This window comes from Rhipicephalus sanguineus, chromosome 5 (genome assembly GCF_013339695.2).
Source record: "Rhipicephalus sanguineus isolate Rsan-2018 chromosome 5, BIME_Rsan_1.4, whole genome shotgun sequence".
NCBI classification, from domain to species: Eukaryota; Metazoa; Arthropoda; class Arachnida; order Ixodida; family Ixodidae; genus Rhipicephalus; species Rhipicephalus sanguineus.
The window spans coordinates 45,358,832-45,381,563 of NC_051180.1; the positions used below are offsets into that span (position 1 = coordinate 45,358,832).

Consider the following 22,732-nt stretch of genomic DNA (forward strand, 5'->3'; position numbering starts at 1 on the left):
TGACGGCAAATCCCACGTTACAGCCGAAACCAGTTTCTGCGTGTTGCGAGGGACCGACACAAATTGCCATCACAAGTCAGGCGTTGCTGAATAACGTCTACCCCGAAAGCCATTTAACGCAATACCCTCTGGGGCTGCTCTGATGACACCCACTGTCTTTACACTTACATTCTGAGGACGAATTGTCTTGTATAGACGTGTACCTGAACCGCACATGTGATCTTACATTAAAGTTTTGTTGTTTTATTTTCCTTTCATTTGTCACTACTCATACCTTCGCACAGCTTCCAATACCTCCAAGCCACTCATGCGCTTTCTTTTCTTGTTTCGACCTGTCAGCGGAAGTCTAGTTGTCGTAAACAAAGAAATCCAATTTCGCCACGGCCAAGAAGGCCACTAGAGGCAACATTTCAAAGAGCAGCATATCAGCGCAGTTCTCACTCTATTTACTTTTCTCGGAAGACACTCTGTCTGCCTTTGTGAACAGTCTCAAGAGGAGTCGATTCCGACGCCGGTTCGCGCCGGCCAATGCAATACCCCTTGTCGCCTTCAGCGGGCGGCGTCGACTTCCTTTTCTTCCACGGTTATTGAGCAATTGTGAGATGCTCGCGCGCACCGGCGGATATATGGAATTGCGATGGCTCGACGACATCTTCTTCCGCCTCGGGGCGACGTTCACACTCCTACAGAACACACACGCATGCACAAGAATCGACGCTGAGAAAGGTACGTGTATGTGTATGTGTGGAACTATAGGCCGAGGTAGGAGTAGAGGCGTATGCGATAGGAAGGAGCACAAGTCCAGCAGGGTGCAGAAAAATATATACGAATAGTTATTGATTTCGAGCCGACTGACACACGGTCTTGCTCACACGCTGCTGCCAATGAGGTACACTGTAGTATAACGACGCTCCGCTGATATAGGCTCACGTTTTTGCCGACTGAACTTATCCTCTATAAAAGGCGACAAGCTTCGAGTTCTCGAATAAATGCACCTAGAGCAATGCCAATTGTGAAATCTGAAAGGCTTTTGTATTGCCAGTAGGGGACTAGAATTTTTCGATCCCGATTCTTCATTCTGAGCCATTTGGAGAAGTGTTCAAGTGCAGAGAACTTGGGCCGTATTCGAAAATTTTATATTATTAACTGCTTCTTGCCATAGGTCGGCTGACTTTGTTAGCATGCGTCAGTGGTGACGACCTGCTGACACCTGTACTTCGAAACAGTTCTGATGCACAAAATCACGGGCCCTTTTGTTTGTGCACACGGGACCTAAGCCTTTATTGAAGAAGCCAGCGTAACTATAGCAGCACCACCGATTAGAGTGAGCTAGTTAACTGAGTTCGGGTGAAAAATATACACAGTAACGAGATGACATATTTTGCCAGCGATATTGTGAACATCATCCCGGTTGAATACAACGTGCAGCGCAAGGAGCGTGAAATTATATGATAGGACTAAGGGCAGGTGGGATGCAACACCGCACTACTCTGTCCTCTCATTACTTCGGCCTTTCTTTAATCTAGTACTTTGCGTTGCTTGCTCAGCATACACCTATAGATTGATATACTAGCCCTAAATAAAGAGCGTTTGTCTTAGCTGTGGCGGGTGTCCACAAAGGTCTACGGCCGAATTATACGCAACATAATGATACACTTCAGCGCTGGCGTTGGGAACGTTTGTTCAACATAACACCGCATGCGATCAACATAAATTATTTCGAGACAAAGGCTCTGCGACGATGGAAGTAAGGCAGCGAGTTATGATCGCGAATGTCGGAGCCCAATCACGACTTCTACAGCAACGACAGCATCATTACTTTGTGTCTAACACAGAAACGAGCCCCCAGATCGATATATCTTTCTTTCGTGCAAGCAAGAAATTCTGTAAAGACGAAGACGAGCAAACACCACTCAATCTCACTTCCCAAGCCATGGATCGGCTTCACACGCGTGCCTCGTTTCGCAGCACGCCGAATCTGCGGTGAGAGGACAGCGACAATGCCGAGCGAGGCAGGCCAGCAAGCGCGTGTAACACGGATTCCTCCTACGCCTCGCGCGCATGCCGGATGCTTGTACAGTAAATCTTTCTCCGAAGAACATTCACCATTCTTCGGGTAAATAATTGAGTGACCTCTATGCTACCGCCACGGTCCATCCATCTCGACGCCACCGCGCTCAGGCGCCGAGAAACAACGCGAGCCCCTCACTGTCTACGCCAGCCGGCTTCCAGCCTTCAACGTCTTTCCGCGTGGCTTCATCGACGACTCGCCCGCCGGCTTTGCTGACTCGCGACGAAGGGGAAGTGAGGGAGGAACCCGGCTGACGTGATCGGCGAACAAGCTCTAACTCTCGACGTTCACTCTTCATTTGCGGTTTCTCCTTGGCCGATGCACGCCAGCGAGAAAAAGCGACGCCACACCTCGTCGCCGAGCTCCATCTATAAAAATAAATCTTATTAAAGGTCTAAAATGACGGCAGTCGCGATACATCTACAACTTCCAATATAGAAGTGCGTTTTTTGACTAAAACCTCGACGTTGCGAAAGTTAAACTTGAACACAGATCCCACTAATTGAAAATCCGCGAATGTGGGCTTCGGCGCAGCTTTACGGAACACAAGATAAAGACTGAACAACGTCCTGGACTATACGGAATCGCATCCCGGTTTCTGGCTAAGCGGTTTAGTTAGAGCGACCGCGTGAATCCATTCAGTTGCCGTACAAATAATTGATGAACGTGAAAATGTTGCGCCGCATATTAATCATGCATTTTAGTCGCTTCAAGCCTACAACTCTTTGAAGCACATACTAAAGAAAAATTTCAGCAAGGAAGGATGGATGGCAGAGAAAGGCAGGAGGCAGGGAGATTAACCAGAAATGCTTCCGGTTGGCTACCCTACACTGCGGGATTGGGGAAGGGGAATAGAAAGATGAGAGAGAGGGGAAGGGAAGAAAAAATGGCAGTGAATTTAGTCAAAGCTCCTAGGTCAACTAAGCATATCTTATTGATGTACACATCAAACTTAACCTCCTTTTCATTTCAATCACATTTCACCACAGCCCCTTTTCGTGGCATTCATAAATAAAAGCACAAAAATACTGAAAATCTAGAAAAACACAGAGACACTCGAAAACGTTCTCAAAGTGTCACGCACGTTTAAATAAGAGCACTCAATACACTCACAGTTCTGTAGCTTGTACCGACGTGGTCTGTGTCTGCCTGCAACATGCAAATTTTCGGATAAGATATGAACGTTTAATATAGTAATGTAGACATGGATGCCGATAGAGTATACTACGTTTTTTTTTTTTAATCTTCTGTGTGCTACTGCAGGAGGCTTTCTAGGTCTCCAACCCTAATATAGATGTTATGGGGGTGTCTCGACACACCCACAGGGTAGACCAGATCAATACGGACATTACGGAACAGTGGCAGGCACTGCTGTTCAGCTAAGGACTTGAGTGCCAGAAAGCGTTCGTTATAGGTGGTTCATGTGTGCAGGCGAGCTCAGCAGTTTCCTGGACTAAAGGACTCTTTCCCCTCAGCAGCCAAATTATTCGTTCGGTAAAGTTTTGGATCTTATCTTTCTTCCCCAGTACAGCAATAGGTCTGCATTGGTGGTACAGTGGTTACGGTGCTCGGCTGCTGCCCCAAAAGTCACGGGTTCGATCCCGGCTGCGACAGTCGCATGTCGATGGAGTCGAAATGCTGGAGACCTTTGTACTGTGCGATGTCAGTGGACGTTAAACAACACCACATGTCCAAAATTTCTGCAGCCCTCCACTACGGTGCGCCTCATAATCATATCCTGGTTTTGTCACGTAAAACTCCAGATACTACTATTTAGTACCAAAGCACGTTTCATTCTACGCCCGTGAGTATCGCTAAGTCTGAAATTACTACTGAAAGGTCGCCTGGTAATCTCGGTTACATCTCCGGAGAGACTTAATCACCAGTACTGGATAAGCGCGAATGACTACACTACTGCACTGCTTTCAAGCGGCGCAGCACTTCAGATTTCTCACGGACACGAGCTCAGCGCTCGGATGAATTTGTTCCGCACTCGCTGGACCGAGCAATGCGCCCGCGTCACGTTGATTTGCACGAAGTTATGGCGGAAACGATCAGGCTCCCAATGTCATGCGCGCGGTTTGATATTAGACTTTGTTATGCGAGCGACGATATTAATGGAAGTAACCATCGCGTATTCTCTCGAGCATGAGTGACTAACTGCCGGCCGGGCCTTCGCGTTTATCGCCGGAATCATTAATCTGCTATCTGCAAACCGAGCGCGCGCCATGTAGGAAGCGGACGCATTTCATTACGGCTTCCTTCCACATCGCTGATAGAGGATGCGCTCGCACACGAGGCAAGCTTTCGCCAGCGAAAAGTGCTCATTAGTTGAGGAAGGAACAAATGTTGCAATCAGGCGAGTGATTTGGAGCGCTGGTTACTAGCCGTAAGGTTTTTTTAAAGTATTCCACTTCGTTAAGCAATTTTATTTGGCGATATTATAAAATTCTGCCAATATATGTACTTGCTTTGTCCGGTTCTTTCGTTCATCATCGCCAAACAAGACTGCACTCAGTTTGATTTTATTTATTACTTAATTATTATTTATTTTTGTTAAGTCACTCGAGACGCATATATTTCTAAATCAAGTATCTGATGCGGGCCGTTTGGCTTTGGAGTACCGAATGCACTGAGATGTAGGTAGCAGAAATATAGGCACAGCTTTAATAATTCAAGAAGTTTGATTTTAAATTCCGTTTGCTTTTGTTTTTTGTTTTTTGTATCTGGTGAGTTGCGTTTTTTCTACAATGTTCGCTCCTCCCCGAACGGATGTTTCGTCGAACGCTTGACTGCGATTCAACCAACTATATGTGGGCCGCAAGCAGCTTGAGTCTACGAAAAAAACTCAAACCTTATTTTGCAAGGCAAAAGGACAGGCTTTACGGCTAAAGCTAATAGATTCGTCAAATTCGACGCGGAAGCTTTTCCATAAAAAAGAAACATGTAACAACAATGTGCTGACGCCCTATCGGCATAAACAGGCGTCGGGTTCAGGCCCGTAGCCAGGGGGGGGGGGACTTTTGGTGAAGTATGTGTTTTTACTGAAAATAAATAATAAAAATAGGTGTTTTCCTCAAAAAGCCAAGGTTTTCAGCAAATGCCCCCCCCCCCCCCCCCCCCCCCCCCCGGAAAGATTCCTGGGTACGGGCCTGGTCGGGTTAGCTGTGTGGATAGCGACTAAGGAAAGAAGCAAGAGGAAGAGACGTCGCCCGCGCACATTCCGGCATTTCAGCTATAAGTTTAGCTCAATGCCCGAAGTCAGCTTTCCCACGTACTGAGTAAAGCGTTCTGCCCTTTTTGGTTCTGGCACACTCGGTGGGAGATCGAGGCCCTGAAAAGTGCATGCGCCAGCTCTGGTGGCCACTTCGGGAGAGGATGGCACTACCGGCTGTGGGTGACGATCAGAGCGTTCGATCCTTTCCTTCTCATCACCATCGCTTTCCAAGTGCCCAACGCACTCACGTAGCCGGTGAACAAGGTTCCAAGAACGTTCTCAAGACCACTCTGCCAGACCAGCAGCATTTGCACAGCTCTTGGGGCGAGAAAGTGCGTATGCGCCGTGGGTACCAGGCTTGCTGGGGATGCGCTTTAGTCCCATAGCGTCCGGCTGGCGTTTCGTGCTCTTTATTCTGATAGTATAACGCTATCATTTTAATTGATGAAGTGCTGAATCAATTCATTGATATAATTTTTACTTGGTTTATGCTTATGTCAAATCAACAGTTTGAAAGACTCCATTCCTTACAATAGCTTAGCTAGTTAAAAGTCATTGAATATAGCTGCGTCCAGATGACAAGATATAATAAAATCTTATGTTATATTTTGTTTTTGACAGCGAATCTATTAAAGGGGTACTGAGACTATTTTTCAGCGGAGGCGAGTTTCCTCTGCCATACAGATCTCCTGTATACAGGGACGGCTCTGAGCAAGCATGAAGCTCAGCCAATGCTGATAAGATATTTTATTTTGCTATTGAAGTCAATTTTCTCATGGCGCGCCTACCGACATCGACGCTAGCTTGACGTCAGGCTACAGTACTAATTCTGGTGACTTGACGTGGTAGTCTGGCTTCTTGTTATGACGTCAGGTACCAAAACTTCCAAAATGGCCTCGTGTGCGTCACCAACGGAGCCGCGGTGCGGAGCGGCCATGGAAACGTCACGATATCTTGCGTGAGAACGTGAGGGGAAGCTCATACCGTGTTATGACGTCAGGCTACAATAGGAATCGAAACTAGCTTTAAAAACATACTGCAATTACATATTTCAGGGTGCACTCACGCTTAGCAGTGCATTTTCCAGGCTCTTGAGGGCTTGGCTTTTCATTTGACGCAAGAAAACGATAAATGAAAATTTCCGTGTCAGTACCCCTTTAAAGCTGGCGGTAAGACGTCCGTTAACAAAGCCATCGCCGAGCCGTCGCCATAGCAACCGCCACAGCTGTGTAAGTGCACATTGGCGGAAAGCATGCCGCGGCGGCGTCCCGCCCGTCGGCGCCTCCGCTCTGCAAGCAGCGGCACGCTGTCTACATTGCCGGCGCGGGAGTCACGTGACGAAAGTGGCTTTCTCGAGGCGCTCGCCCGCCGGCTCACTGCCGGCTCGCGGCTTCTCCCCGACAGACGGAGGTGGCGCGGGAGAGGAGAACAATGTCCGGTTGCTATGACGACGCCCGCGTGAGGAGGAAGGGGAAAAATAGATTTTGATAGGTTTTCCTAGGTCGAAACTTGGCTGCTGCTAGCTTTTGCTAGGCTCGAAATTTGCCATTTCTTTGCTTTTTTACGGCCATCGGATCGACTAGTTTCGCTGTTGCTCTATCTTTGCGCGGCAGTGCAAACTTCTTCACTTCTTTTTACGTGCGTTTCATTATTCTCTATTCACTCTACGAAAAACGGAGCATAGAGCGTTTTATGAAGGTACCAGCATAATACATACTACCAGCGGGGTCACCAAAACCCACAAATAACGTGTTGGGATAGGTCAAATCACCATTCTTCGATGGCTACCATGCAGGTCATTTTGTCATCTTCAGCATACGCTGTGACGATGAAGTTACTCAAAAACTATGATGGTAGAGCTTGCTGTGTTCTATTTCCTTTGTTCAGAAGAGACGGAGAATCGCAGCTGCGCACCTTTGTCCCTGCTATGGCTTTAGAGCAGTGAAGGTCACATGATTTCACATACAGTTACTTGTACCTACCATGCACCTCAGTACAACTGCACCTATCAGCTCTTCGCCGGGGTAAGGACTGGTTATCCTGTTGCTTGAGCATCGAATATTTGTTGTGAACAGCAAGTTCGAAAAGCAGAAGATGTGCCACAAAGAAGCAAACTTGGGCGATAATTCGGACAGATTCATCTTATTTTTACATCCATTAAATATAGGAAAATATCAGCATTCTACCACACGTGAGTCAAGCTGTACAAGATATGAGCGTGAATACAACGATACTGCATTAACTTAAAGAGAGAGAGAGAGAAGTGAAAGAAAGGTAGGGAGGTCAATCAGAATTATAACATCCGTTTTGCTACCCTGCACTAAGGGGAGGGGGAAGGGGAGAGAAAGATGAAAAGAAGAGCGGAGAGAAGAGCAGGCACGCGAAAATAAACAAAGAAAAGGTGTGCGAAGCGGGAGTACTGTAGCCTATGCAAGAGGCCACGGCCTCGCAAAATGTTCAAGAAGTCTTAAAAATTAATTTCCGGTGTGACGACTGTAGTGTGACGACTGTTCCGGTCGGTATTCTAGTACTTACTATTCCGACAGGGGCCTGTCGTCAAGGCGGGCCAGTAAGGGGGGGGGGGGGTAGACATTAACTTACACTCTAAAAAAAGGGAGCGAGAATGGAGCAACGGGCTCCGTTCCTCCTTCGGAGCCGCGACTTTCTCCTTTGCGGACGATTTACTCGTCGCGCCTTCTTGCGGCAAGCGCCAAGGGAGAAACTTTTCTCCTTTTCTCCTCAACCACGTGACTTGCGCGCGCGCGCATGCGCACGCCGAGTTCAATCGTGATTCCGTGCTGCGGAGAGCGGCTGCCCTTTCGCGGTCACTCGGCAGCCTCAGACCGGACTATCCAGTGCTACCGATCTCGGCCAGTCGCGTGCAATTACTTGTACCTAGGATTGATGCGAGCAACACACGAGTGACGTTCATTGTTTTTGTTCTATGTGTTGAGTAACGTGTGTGGAGTTCTTTTTTTTTTTAATAGGCTCGGCGTGTGCGCGATGCGCCGCATACTTCCGTGTGTCTCGTGTTGTTTGTATACGCTTGCGCACGATCTGCTTGTCATAAATACAGTAAGTCCCGCTTCACAAAGCAGTCTTGTTTTAATGAACACCTTCGACGTTAACATACTTGGCTAGAGCACGCGTTTTTAGTTTTACACAGCACTTATAGCCCTTATCAATGCAACAAGCAATATAAAGAAGCATGAAGGTTAATTTTTACAACATTTTAGCAAACGTGATACCACTGGACAGTGCATGCGTGAAAGTACGATAACATATAATTGCTGGAGTTTGACGTGTCCAAACCACCGTATGATTATGAGGCACGCCGTAGTGTGGGACTAGGGATTAATTTCGATCAACTGGGGTTCTTTAACGTGCACCCGAACATAAGCACATGGGTGTTCTTTGCCCTTCGCCCCCATTGAAATGTGGCCGCCGTGGCTGCATTTTAACGTTAACCTGCATCATAACTGCACATATCTGAAAAATAAGTCAATGACTTCTGTCAATTAGGCCAAAATTCTCAATCACATGCGTTTTGGAATAAGCATGCCATCACTGAGAATTAGGACCGACTTATGCACGCGTGCAGTATGTATCTCTCGTTCTCAGGATTTTGCTTTGGCGTGCGAAACTCAACACAAAATGCGCTTCTAATGACAGCTGTGCACAGTGGGTAATCACTAACACTCTCACTCACCTTTGTGAAAAGAGTATTCCAAATTTAACGCAAGACAAACCACCGCCACAACGACAACTACACAGTTGTCGCACAATGACCACAATTTCACACGCCAGGCGAATACCGTGACGTAACAGTAGCAGAGCAGCATGTAGGTACAGCGTACTGAAATATTACAGAACACGTAGTGTGGGTAGCGTTCTTTTCCATAATTCGCGCGGTGTAGCGCCAGTTTCTCTACTCAAGTAATCGAGCTGCCGCGACGCCAAGAGCCACTGACATCGCTCTCGAAAGACCACCGTCCGGTGCGAGGCCATCTTGTCTTGTTTCTTCGCACGACCCGCGTTGTAACGTACGTATACACAAATGAGACGGCCGTACCGCATCAGAAGCATTGTCACTGAAGCTCTAGCAGTTGAAAGAATCCATGGCCCATCGTCATACTTGTGGTCAACGCATGAACAGAATGTGAACAGATGTTAACGCCAAACCACTCAACGAAGTCGACGCGACGAAGGCGACGGAATCTGAACTATGTTGCCGATGTTGCGCCCTCACACAGTAACTATTGAAAATAAAGAAATAAGAAGAGAAATTTCATCTGTGGCCGCTGTCGGAAGATGGCGCTACTTCAAAATGTCGCCGGAATGGTATGAACGGTTCACAATATGGTCGTTTTCGCACTAACTAATCAACTCTCTGTAATTATATTGTTCATTATCATGCGGCTTTAGATTAACTGGTGCGCTTGGCTAAGCCATAGCTAACATTTAATAATGCCATGAAATCGTAAAGAGTTGAAGAAAAATGACGCATCTTTGTGCCACCATGGTCCACTGTAATTCAGTGTCTATATAAGGGCCAGCGCTTCTTAGAGGGGTATGTGTAAACGTCTATACGTATGCGTCTGTAGTGAATTGTTTGTGTTGTAGGTTTTATACATGCGAATGAATTGTGTATGTATTGAAATCAATGTGCGTACTATGTGTCTGCGTAGTGAACATGTGCGTATCAACTTTCCGGTGTCCTTGAGTAATCCATGAATGGGCCCACCTCCCCGAAATGCCGTGTGCAGTATCGACGTACGCCGCCTCAGTCAGAAACAACTTTTTTTTAGTATTGTTTTCTCCCTCTAGATGGCGCCAGCTACCACCTACTTCGCGGCCGAGGCGCTCCCATAGCTCCACCTACTTATATGAAGTTGAACATCTATCTATGGAAACTATGCTCTGCTGCGCCGGGATTGTTTTGATGCGACAGAATGTACATTTTGGAGGCACAAACGTGTGGATAACGTCGCTACACCGTGTGACGCTTCGACAAATAAAGACAGCAAGCGTAACGTACAGTCTCCGGGTGAGAGCCCCTTTGCAGTATCCGTCTCTTTTAAAGTGAACGCCGTCTCGCTGGCCGAGCGAAACGTACGAGTTCCGTCGTTCCGTTTCGCGAGGTTTTCATCACTAGAGGTTTGTCTGCTTGATTTTATTGTCATAGCGTTCGATATTAAGCTCAGCGGGACCGTTTTTTGTGACTGCCAGTGCCGCATACTCTTTATCAGTCGAGAATCGATGCGCTCGCTAGGCCTAAATCTATTGCTCGCTTCACTGGCTTGGCGTCAGCCATCTTGATTTTGACGGTTTCTCCATTGAAAAGGGAGGAACGGTTTCTCCATTTGAAGACGAACATTGGGGACATCGCCGTTTCTCCCTTAAAGGAGAGAGGGTCACTCCATTTTTTTAAGAGTGTAATGTAAAGGCAGTGGTAGTGTGAAGGCCTCATTATGAAGCTAGGATTTCGTATAATGATTGATAAATTCAGGACAGCGCAATATGCTTTTGTGCCGTTAGAAATGTCATATTGCCGCTTTTTCTCACAGAAGATCGACTTCGAAGTAATTGTCCGAGAATATTTATCCCTTCTGGGTAATAACTAGCAAGACTCTCTCGATGCAGGGCAGTACCATGGCGCACTGAACAACGAAAACGGAGCGCGGCTGTTTTCAATCGCGGTTCTCAATGCCTTTTGTGTGCCGTCTAAGATTAAAGCAATAAGAAGACCGCAGCTGCAAGCGTCAGCGGTGTGCAGTGAAATGAAACGTGGAGCGCCTGCTTCCAAGACAAACCGGCACGAATAGCTCGCTCCTGTCAGTTGAAAAACGATCGCGTGCGGTTTAGCCTGCGTACAAAAACGTCACCGAGATGATGTCAAGCGTGCAGCCGCTCGTGCTTTAGCCTCCTTCTACTTTTGCACTCTGCATTTGCGCTCGATAGGGTGAACGACGCGACTAATAGAACGTGCTGACGGGAAAGCCCTGCACGCTAGACGGGAGCCGTGGTGGGTTTAGCGTCGGCGCTCCTTGTACCCTCCCATTGAAAACAGGCACGCGTTCCCTCTAACGTATTTTCCTATCTTGTGTTCTATATCTTTATTATATATTTTTAGCTTCTCGTTCCAATTCACGACATCAAGACATTTTTTATACACATGAGCTACAGACGTGCATTGGAGTTTTGCGAGGCACACCGCGATAGCAGCCATGTGGTACGCGTAATTTAGCTTGGCATATGTTCTTAGGCCATGCCTACTCAGTTCCCGCCTTCAGTTATATTTCGTCACCCAGAAATCGAGCATTCTGCGCTCTTGCCTTAACTGCGACCCTGTGCACTTGTGCAATAAACCCATTACATGAGGTATCGTCTGTACAACGCCGGTACGATGAGTGCCGCCATACCTCCTTCTTTTTCATTTTTTTTTATTTTCCCCAATGGGTTTTTTTTTTTTTTTCATGGGACATTGCTTCATGAAGGCGCACAAAGAACATAACAATGTTTTTTTTTTTTTGTTTTGCTTGGGACACTTGTTTGTAGCCCGGTAGTTCTTTTTATTATATCCACGTAAGGCTTACTACGCTTACACCTAACTTCTTTAAGCCCTGAGTTCGAGTACGTCCTTCAGTGCGCGAACTAAATTTTTTTCTCTTTCCTCATTTCTGCCCTGATCCCATCCTCTTGTACAGTGTAGCCAACTGGGCTGTTAACATCTAAACATTTCCATCGCTTTTTTTTTCTCTCTCTCTCTCTCGCAATCAGAATCCCAACGGAGCACTAATTACCGTGTTTAGACAAAACCTGCAAGGCAGAATTTCAGTACAACTGGCTCACCGTACAAGAACTCATAATATCTTTGAAAAAACATGGTTCATTCCTCCGCCACAGCCTACATGGCTAACTTTAATGTTATAACATTAAAGTTAGCCATGTCGTCACAGTAGTAGTTGACTGTTTATTGTACATTGATGCATGAGAGCCTGCACAATGTCTATTGGTGCTTGGCAGTTATATCACCATTGGACATAGATGCACCCACGTTGACGCCTAAAGGCACATTTCCACCCCGACGACTGACGTCCATGATCTTGACTTAACTTTTGCGGTAGCTGAACTAGTTAACATGCATCCGGACACGGCATAGCGTGAATCTCGCGCAAAGATCGCATTCGTGCACGCAATGAACGCTCGCACTCGGTATGCACTGATTCAAAGCGTCGTCATCTGATGGGACAAACGCCAAGGCGTGCGCTCCCCAGTAATAGGGTAACGTATGTATGTGTTCGTGAATATAACATACAGCGCTTCAGGAACGCGAAAGGCAGCGCTCGTAGCTTGAGCCTTGAACGCGGGAAGGCGTTCCGCTATGCTCTGGCCTCTTTCGCGCTGCACCAAATCACTCACTGCACGACATTCTCCTGTAGACACCACTGCCTGTCTGAGCCGCTTGTTGCAGCAGTTTCATTAGCCGGTGATAACGCACTCGAAGCAGTAGGCGGCGGAGAAATGACGTTGGTGCATGTGGAAGCTGCACTACTCTCTCGACGAGTAGTCATGCTAATACGACGCGAAATGCAAAGCAGGTAATACGTCGTCGCCACACCTAATCATCGCGTTCGGCGTATTGCAGCGACCGTAGAGTTTCCTACAATAACGCATTGAAAGACTCCGTTGAGCTGAAACTACCGAAGCGCTCCCTGTCGGCACTCGTTAGTGTCATGATGAAGTACTTCACTTCACCGCTTCTAGAGGGCGACACCACCCCGCCAACATCACTGTGAGAGGAAGGTGCGAGAGATATATGGCGCGCTTGTAAAGCCCCGTGCATGTGCGTCGGTGGCGCAGTGGGTTGAGCGCCGGACACCTGTTGTCGCCGACCGAGAGGTCGTGGGTTCGATTTCCAAATCGACGACTTTTTATTGCGATAGCAATTATGTGGACAGTCTCGGCTGGATTTTGCCGTCGCCGTTGCCGTCATGCACCGTATATGTATAAGTATGTATATATATATATATATATATGTATATATATATATATATATATATATATATATATATATATATATATAAGGCCCAAAGAAAAATAATTCAGAAAAATACTTCCGAAGCGCGGAATCGAGCCAGGGACCTCTTGCTCCGCAGCGAGTGGCGCTAACCACTACGCCACGAAACGCAGGTCCTCCACGTAGCTAACGGCGAGCGTTATATACACACCCTTTACCGCTGGACGGACTCAGAGACGGCCGGTGCTTATAAGCGTTTCTTCATTACCAGCGAGATGGCGCTGGAGCGCGACGGGCGCATTTAAAAGTCGTCGGCGAGCTCGCTCGCTTCTTATATTTGCGCAAGGAGAACCTTGGCCTTCCGCTGTCTGCTCGCGCGGTTTTCTCGTGGTGAGGGCAAGAGGGATGTTTCAAGTTTTCACCGTGATGTCCGCGCTCATGTTACGGAGTGTACGAAAGTCACTTGAGCTCAAGAGACGCCGCTAAACGAACAAACAGAAGATGAGTGCGAACTATCAAGTGTCACAGCTCGACACTTGAAGCACGCTAGTTTCCTTCGCTGCTTCGGCCGCCTTTGCAACAGGAGCGCTGTTCAAACTGAGAGTATCCATTGGCGAGCCTCAGTTCGTATAGCATTAGTTTCTTGCTATCGCATTCATTGCTCCGCCCTTTCGGCGAAACTGTGATTTTTTTTTGTTCTGCTTTTGCTTTGTCATCTCTTCGTGTACATTTTGTCGACGTAAAGACAGTACAGTCTTGATGGACCCCGGTAGAACAGTTTCGCGTTAAAAACATTTTCTTTCTCGCGGCATCGGGGCTATTAAAAAGAGCGAATGTATCCTATACAAAGAAGCCTGAAAAGATCCCATCTTCGTAGTGTAAGCTATGACCGTCAACAATAACGACAGACTCAGCCGCTGTTTAAAACATCAGCCACGACGACGTTAGGTTGTTTTGAACGTGCGTGCAATGTTCAACGTATTTTAGATTGCGAAAGGAAAGAGATTACTATCTTGTCCCCGGCAGCCGTTTGCTCACATCGTGTTTCAAACAAAACTGTCGCAACCCAACAGTGGCCGAACAGCAAGTGGAGAGGTGTTAACCGTACAACAGGTGGCGGTCAAAGAAGATACATTCTTCATCGGACAACCATGATCGAAGGATTGACCAATCTGATCCCCCAGTGTCTACACTTTTTCCCCTGTTTCGCACTGAATGTAATACGCTGCCAGAAAAATTCCGGTGGTTGCCCAATACTAGCGGAAAGAAGTTTGATCGAACTCACGTCCAGGATTTGACGACCTTGTTTTCATGACCGCGTCGTGTCGAAATTTGTGTAAAGCCACCTTGTGTTTGGTGACGTAATCGCGACATTTTTCTAGCTCTTCTATTTCTTTGTGTCCTTGCAGTCCTGTTTCGATAATGCATTTTATAGACTTTCAATTTTGCAACTTGTTCTCCGACTTATTCTAAAGCTAAAATCAACTCCAACCTGCGCAGTTAACCGGCAACGTCTTTCTCTTCTTTGTCTACGCACCGCTTGAAACGCATGCGTGAGTACACACGTAAATGACACAGGCGGGAACTGTAACTCTGAAAGCTCGACGTGACCGCGCGTGCCGTTCACCGTAGACATCTGCAAAGCGCTCAGACTTGCCTTTTCAGTCCCTCAATCATGCACAACAACACAAACGCAAATACAAATCACTGGCGCTCTCTGTCCTCTCGCTTCCTTCGAATTCCCACCTGACAACGTCACGTTTCGCTCCGTCTGCGTGCACACGCTCGTGGCTGTCTGGCCTTCTTTCTTTCTTTCTTTTTTTTTTTTATAAGTGAACGAGTTGTAACTGAAGGGCGCTGCACAGTCGGGCAGGCGCGCGAGGGAAGTCAGCGACTTCGCCTTTATGAGTTCGCCGAATTATGGCTGCGCCTGCGGTCTCGCGATAACATTCTACCTTGCTTTTCCGGTCAGTTCGCAGTGCCTTTCATATTCGTGAAAAAAAAAGACCTTTCTTTCCCTCCTTCCTTTTACGTTTATCGCTTTACTTGTCAGCCGCTGTTTGCGTTCTTTCTCTTGAAAGTCGTAAAAAAAATAACACCGGCAGTTCGTTCCGCTTCCGAAGGCGAAACATTGTTTTTCTTCCCTGGGTTTATTTTCGTAGCATCGGGAAAGAAAAGGAACTATCAGCTTGCTCTTTACGGGCTTTCTTCCGAGAGTTTCTGTGCATTGATGATACCTTTGGCGCCCTGTTCTTACTACTTGAGTTTCTTTCTCTTTCTCTCTCTCTCACTTTCCAACTCTTGTTCCATCGCCGCTGAACTATCGTCCTTATGTTTCTTACGTGTGCATTGTTTCCCGCAAAGGACTCAGCTTCACGTAGCCGTCCTTCATCCTTCTCTCCCCAATTCGACCGCGTATCCTCACGCTCACAACCTCCTTGCCTTCACATGTAGTACTCTCTACCTCTCTCTATTTTTAAAATGTTTGTTTGTTCATTCCCTGTCGACGCGCATTGGAGTCAGAAGTGAATTCGAAGAGGAAGCCGTGGTGCTTGCGAAGTCGCCGGAACATTTTTTTTTTTTTTTCTGTACTGTGGTGTTCAACCCTGAGCGCACGTACTCCAAGCAGTGCGCATGCAGAAACATTGCGTGAACAGTGCTCGGCAGCGTGAGCAAAAAACAAAATTATCCCACTTTCGCTAAACATCACGCGTCGTCCTTCCATCCCCTCTATCTCCGCTCCTCCCTCAAAGCTTCCTGACGAGTGGCTTCCTGCTTGGAATAAATCGGGCGGCGGCCGGTGTCACGTGAAAGAGAATCGCGTGCGTTTTCTCCATTGCTAGCAGGCATTCGCTTCCTGGAACGTCCGCCTTCACTCCGTACTTGTCTTAGCTAATAACATGCCAGTGGTATTGCGAAAAAAAAAACACAAAAGGAAGGACAAACAGAAAGCGTGCGAGCGCAACACAATAGATAGTTGGTGGTGTTACATGCATCGACTGCAGTACCTCGCCTTCACAGCTGGCGCCTCTTGTGTCGCAGATTCGAGGTTTGGTTTTTTTTTTTTCTTCGTACATTTGTTTTCAGCGCCGCGAAAGACTCGCATATGCACAGCTGTTGTTTATCTTTCGGTTGCGGATGTCCTTGTGCGCGCAAAGATGTTCCGTATATACCGCGCGCCTTCATTCCTCTTTCGTGTCAGCTTCGGAGCCCATCTCTGGTTTCCGGAAAGTAAAGAAGACCGTGACAAATCCGGAAATGCGTCAAAATATTCAGCATACAAATTCTCGAAACGGGTTAAAATAAAAGGAAGAAAATTGGAAAGAGGAAAAGACAAACGTCGTCTCTGAGCAACCGTTGATGCAGCCATATTCCGGTGTGCGGCGTGCACCCGCCGCCTACCTCGGCCTTTTATAGCACGAGCGGGGGTTACCGCGCTACACGCTTTTTCAAAAGTCGAATACACCGCGGCAGCTCGAAATGTCGAGTGCAGGCGCTCTCGGCGATCCAACCAGCACGCGCTCCTCGTCGGGCGTGAGAGAAGCTGCGCGTTTGTTAGCAGCCGACGGAGGCCTCTTCATCCTGCTCTACACTGTTTCGTCGTTCGAGATTTTTTTGCCCTACTCCTTCTCCGTTTGCCTACATCTCTCGCTTACCGCTCCTGCCGCTATTCTTGATACATTTCGCGCGCATCTCGCTGGAGCCCCTTGCCGCGCCACTGGATCGACTCAGTTGCAGTTTCGTTCCCGTTTCAAATAAGAAGGAAACGTTCATTTTCTTTTTAAGATTGCCTTTTCTTTTACCGGGCACCGGGGCTTTCCATTCGCTTCGCAGGAACACGAAAGAGAAAACGGCGAGCTAGCCGGATGGGTAGCTTGGAGAAAAAAAGTATTTCCCGGAACGTTGGCCCGAATGCTAGTCTCCTGTTATTTTTCTGTATAAAGAGCCGAGAACTGCCACAAAGCGGTCACCAGAACCTCCGCTTAGGCGGGGTTATTTATTTTCCGCCTACGCGTGCGTAGCATTCATGCTGGCATGCAGGCGGCGCGGACACACAAACGCACGCCATGTACGGATAGAAGCACGCACGCAGGGAACATGCAAGAGCGCGCAGCCGCGTCGGTCGCTTCTTCTTCCCTGAATAAACGGGTCCCCTACTCAACTGCAGCTGCATAATTTGCGCATTCATTCACCGCCGGCCAGGCTTTTAGTTTCCGCGACAGAGAAAGGCTGATTACGCACACACACACACACACACACACACAGAGAGACATTGAAGAGAAACGCAGAATGTGGGATTTAGCCGCTAGCACGCCAGAAGGATCTTCTCTTATGTAGTGCTTACACCAAAAGGGTCCGATCTGGTCTCTTACGATTTCGTTTGCTACATACCTATCTTCTTATTTTGGGTGGGCGCGAGTAAGCGAGGGATCCCCTACTGTTTGATCTAGGGCGGACGCCGGGCCAGTAAAAGGGGGCAAACATGCCCAGTGTACTCCCTTTACGTTACCCCTACTGTGAAGAATGGAAGAAGTGTAAGAGGAAAAAGACACGACCTGCTTGAACGTGGCTCGGTGTTCGGTACCGTGACATAGCCGGTGGCTCTATTTGTGCGTTTGTTTGGCTTTTGTAGAGATGTGGAGTTCCAGTGTGTGTTTGATGCTTTTATTCTTGAGCAGCAAGGTGTTTCGGGCGTACCATCTTCTCTCGTGGTATTCATTAGATGCCCAGATCGCTGTCTTTTTCTTTAACTTCCTTTTTTTTTTCTTCTTTACCTTTCCTTTTTTTTTGCTTCCTCTCAACCAGAACTAGACGACAAGATTCGGTTCACGTTGCATGAAAAGCTGAACTTTCCCTACCATTTAATACACAGAGAGCCAAAACACACACACACACACACACACACACACACACACACACACACACACACACACACACACACACACGCACACACACACACACACACGCACACACACACACACACACACACACACACACACACACACACACACACACACACACACACACACACACCAACACACACACGCGCGCGTGCGATTTTCCGCAACTACTAGTGCTTACTCTCAATACCTGCACTAGTGCACAACGCTTTGCTGATTCTTGTTTGCTCTTTTTTCCATATGGCTTCTTCTGCGTAGCTTTTTTTTTTTCGCCGTAGTAAGAAAAATATTTCGCCGCAGTAAGAAATAGATCGCCGAAGTATGTTTGAACAAGTGCTTAAGCACGAGTGTGAGTACACATTGCTGTTAGCCGATGGCTTCAATCTCACTGTATCAGCTATGAATTATTTATTGAGTCTGTTTGCATAGATCTTATGGTGCCGTGCAAAAAGTACTTAGAGAAAACGCGAGTGACTTCCTGGCGATGTCTAAAGTAGTTACAACTTGACCGCTCTTGACCATACATTTATTGCCATAGCAATTATATGGACAGTCTCGGCTGAATTTTGCCGTCGCCGTCATGCACCGTATATGTATAAGTATATATATATATATATATATATATATATATATATATATATAAGCCCCAAAGAAAAATAATTCAGAAAAATGCTTCCGAAGCGCGGAATCGAACCAGGGATCTCTTGCTCCGCAGCGAGTGGCGCTAACCGCTACGCCACGAAACGCAGATCCTCCACGCAGCTAACGGCGAGCGTTATATACACAACCTTTACCGCTGGACGGACTCAAGAGACGGCCGGCGCTTATAAGCGTTTCTTCATTACCAGCTAGATGGCGCTAGGAGCACGACGGGTGCATTTAAATGTCGTCGGCGAGCTCGCTCGCTTCTTCTTATTGCTCAGGGAGAACCTTGCCCTTCCGCTGTCTGCTCGCGCGGTTTTCAGGTGGTGAGGGGACGAGGGTTGCTTCAAGCTTTTACCGTGGTATCCGCGCTCATGTTACGGAGCGTACGAAAGTCACTTGATCTCAAGGACGCCGCTAAACGAACAAGCAGACGATGAGCGCGAACTATCAAGTGTCACAGCTCGACACTTGAAGCACGCTAATTTCCTTCGCTGCTTCGGCCGCCTTTGCAACAGGAGCGCTGTTCAAACTGAGAGTATCCATTGGCGAGCCTCACTTCGTATAGCATTAGTTTCTTTTTATCTAACAAACCGAATGGAAAGTAACATTGCGTGTACATTGAGCAAGGGGGACCCTCCCTGGAATTATATATTTTAGCGTGCCTCTTAGCAGCAAATATAATAGCAAAACTAGCGGACATTGCGTGTAATAAATATCCTGTCAGTACAATCTCGTGGTGCAATACCAAATCTGCACTTAAGCTTTGGCGACACACCACTTAGTACGTAAGAGATGCACATTTAGACTCGCTCTCTTAATGGATTATTTCCCGATAGCCCCAAGCTCTTCACGTAGTACAGCCCTTACGCTTAACTTCCCTTAACTGCCCAACTCCTACACCAATGTAACACAGTCATGTAGGAGATATGCACACGATGTATTTACACACTATGTGGGTAGAGTCAAGATGTCTGACCCACGATTTGCGCATTAGCCTTCTTCGACAGATCATGTTCATTTGGCGTCTTCTCTCTTCGCTGTATTGTTTCTCTTTTCTTCGGCTAGTGTATCATATTCTGCCTGACTTAGCAGCACGGCAACAAGAGAGTAACCTATTCATAACTGAGGGTAATGATGCGCTGCGCAGGTGCGCAGAGACGAAAAACCAGAAAGAACACACAACGGGCACGGACTTTGCGCAATAACAGCTTTTGTTAATTCGCTTTCGCTCGTCAAGTATATATGCGCAGACAGTGAAAGATGACGTGCGCAATGACGCCAGAAAGTTTGTTGCAACAACAAGAAAGTGTGGTGTAACAAACTCCGACGAGCACGTGCCTTAAGGCATGAAGCAAGTGATCTATTTGCGCAAAACCCCTCATTAAAAAATTGAATAGTATCAAAATTTAACGCTACAGATGGTACAGTTACACGATAGCGGACTGATATGTCATTCATTAAAAAGGCTTCGATATTTATAAATACGCTAGCTTCTTTGTCTCGTCAAAATTTGGCCTGCACTGACAATTTGAACAATGCGCTGCTGTTTTGCCTGCGCTGCAGGTTGCCAACCTGAAATCGGCAACATTTTGGCACGAAGTTATTCATACCGAAACAAAGCAAAAGTAACCGTTCGACTGAATCTACGAATTTACAATGTTGCAACTTTCGTTTGCTTGCGCAGTGCGTCCGCTGGAGGTGGACATCGTGACGTCACAGCCCGTACTGTTGGACGGCCAAGTGATTGACGTGGAATGCCAGGCTCGTGGCGCCCAGCCCAAGGCAGCCATACAATGGTTTCTGGACGACGTCCCACTGAACGGCTCCACGCTAGCCACGGATGCCACGCGCACTACGAGCGTGCTTCACCTCGAAGCACACGCCGACATGAATGGCAAGAGGCTCGGCTGCCGTGGTTTCAACCCGCACCTGCCCGACAGCGAGCTGTTCGACTATTGGATCCTGGACGTGCACTGTGAGTTGGCGTGCATAGAGGCCGCCTATTTGCCCTAGGATCGTTAAGCGTTTAATGAAAATTTCTTACAGGGGCTGGTTGATTGATTCCTGCTCCTTCCGAAAGATGCAGCTCAAGTGTGACACGTATGCGTAAAAAAAAACAGTTTACTTGCCTATTTGATGTGGCTTTATTTCCGAAGAAGTTATTATTATTAATACACCGATAAAAAAACTGGCTTCTACAATTCTTACTTGTGTACCTGCAACTATTTCATGCTAATTTCTTCAGAAATATGCCCTATATCAAGTGCACAAGTAGTGTTGGTCTTTAGTGGCTGTCGGCATAGCTACAAATAGTCTGGGTTGCAGGTTTCCGAGTGCTACATCGGCAAAATTAAAGCGCAGTGCTTGTTACCTATTGGAATAAGAAAGCAAGCTTTAGCTCCTTTTAGCAAAGAAGTTGTTTTATTCCGAGCCAGATGAAGGAAGTACTAGAAAAAGTTGTCCCTCACCCGGCTGTATCAAGGAGCTATGAATGAAACCATTGGGGGTGTTGAAAATAAAGAAGTGGGGCATTGGCTCGAGGAAAGGCGCGAGAGACGGAACGGAGTGAAGAGAACGAAGGGGAATTCGGAGCTAGCCCTTGCACAGTAAAGACGTCTACGACCACGGGTCCTCGTTATTTATAGGGGTTTCACAACATAAAAGCTTCGTAATTAAAGATATATTTGTCCTTTTTCTGAGCGGATCCTTCTTCAACTGCGCTTAGGTTTTCTTTGTTATTTCTCGATATATTGGGACCAGTGATACGTTTCGTTTTTTTTTTTCCTCTCACTCAGTTGCTTTGTTGTTTGGAACGCTTTTAGGGAAAGCTGATGTATGTGGCCACAAGATATATATGACAAGCATGTGATTAGGTTCTTCTTCGCAAACGCTCCTGCTAAGTACATACTGAACAGGAGTAACATGGCTGTAGTTACTGTTCACTGAATAGATTGCTAACTATACTAACTATACTAAGTTTGCTAAGCAGCTCTTCAAGCAAGGCATCGCGTCATCGGCGTTGCTTACGAAAATTTGTTCAGATGTCTACAAACTCTATATCAATTGACGTTCTATAGCTGTTTTCTTTAGATTGCTCTATAGACAGTCTATGGAATAGTGGCCACACTCGTTTTTATAGACTGGTCTACAAGAAAGCCTAAGTCTATAGATTGGCTATAGAAGGTCTGTAGATTAATAAAAATTCATGCGTTTAAATTGATGTCTGCAGAATGTCTATAAACAAATGTCTATAGCCTTATATAAATCTACTTTGGTTCACTTTTGTCTATAAAATATCCACAGACAAATTTCTGTAGATTATTCATAGGCTATTCTTATGACCCAGTATATAGAGTGTCTACGGACGTATTACCTCACAAATATACTGTGGTGGTCAACAGATTGCCTAGAGGCAGTTCCTGTATACTAGTGACGTATAAATTTATCCCAATAAATTCTGGAAAACAAAACGAGGCAATGCACACAGAAAAGAATGACAAGCACAAGCGCTGATTTACAACAGAGCTTTAATCAGAAGATACAAAAATATAAAAACTTACGACAAAGCATGCGCGAAAAATAAATGCCGGCCCATTTGTGCATACAATGTAACGATGCTACTTCTCTGTTAACAGAACTTTTACTAGACAGACAATGTATGGTTCATCAAACAAAGAAAATATGGAGTGGCAGGACCAATATTTGCCCCAATTTTTCTCACACAGATACAGCAACAAGAAGAGCATCCACTCGCATAACAAGTTTAATTGAACTGAAGCTCACATCCGCCAACAATAATTTACATATACGTAGTGCGCTACTTCGAATGAATAAGTTTGTAGTTGTATGTGTGTACTTACTGTTACTACCAGTTCAAA

At 46.7% G+C, this 22,732-nt stretch overlaps 1 protein-coding gene across 4 annotated transcripts in view; it reads left to right on the top strand.

Moving 5' to 3' along the window:
* Window positions 1-22,732, top strand: part of LOC119393565 (hemicentin-2) — a 271,691-nt gene that overhangs the window by 201,521 nt on the left and 47,438 nt on the right. For all 4 annotated transcript variants that reach the window (XM_049416281.1, XM_037660666.2, XM_037660668.2 and 1 more), the window contains one exon: window positions 20,539-20,829. In XM_049416281.1, the coding sequence (XP_049272238.1) occupies window positions 20,539-20,829 (291 nt within the window). The remainder of the gene's footprint in view (window positions 1-20,538; window positions 20,830-22,732) is intronic.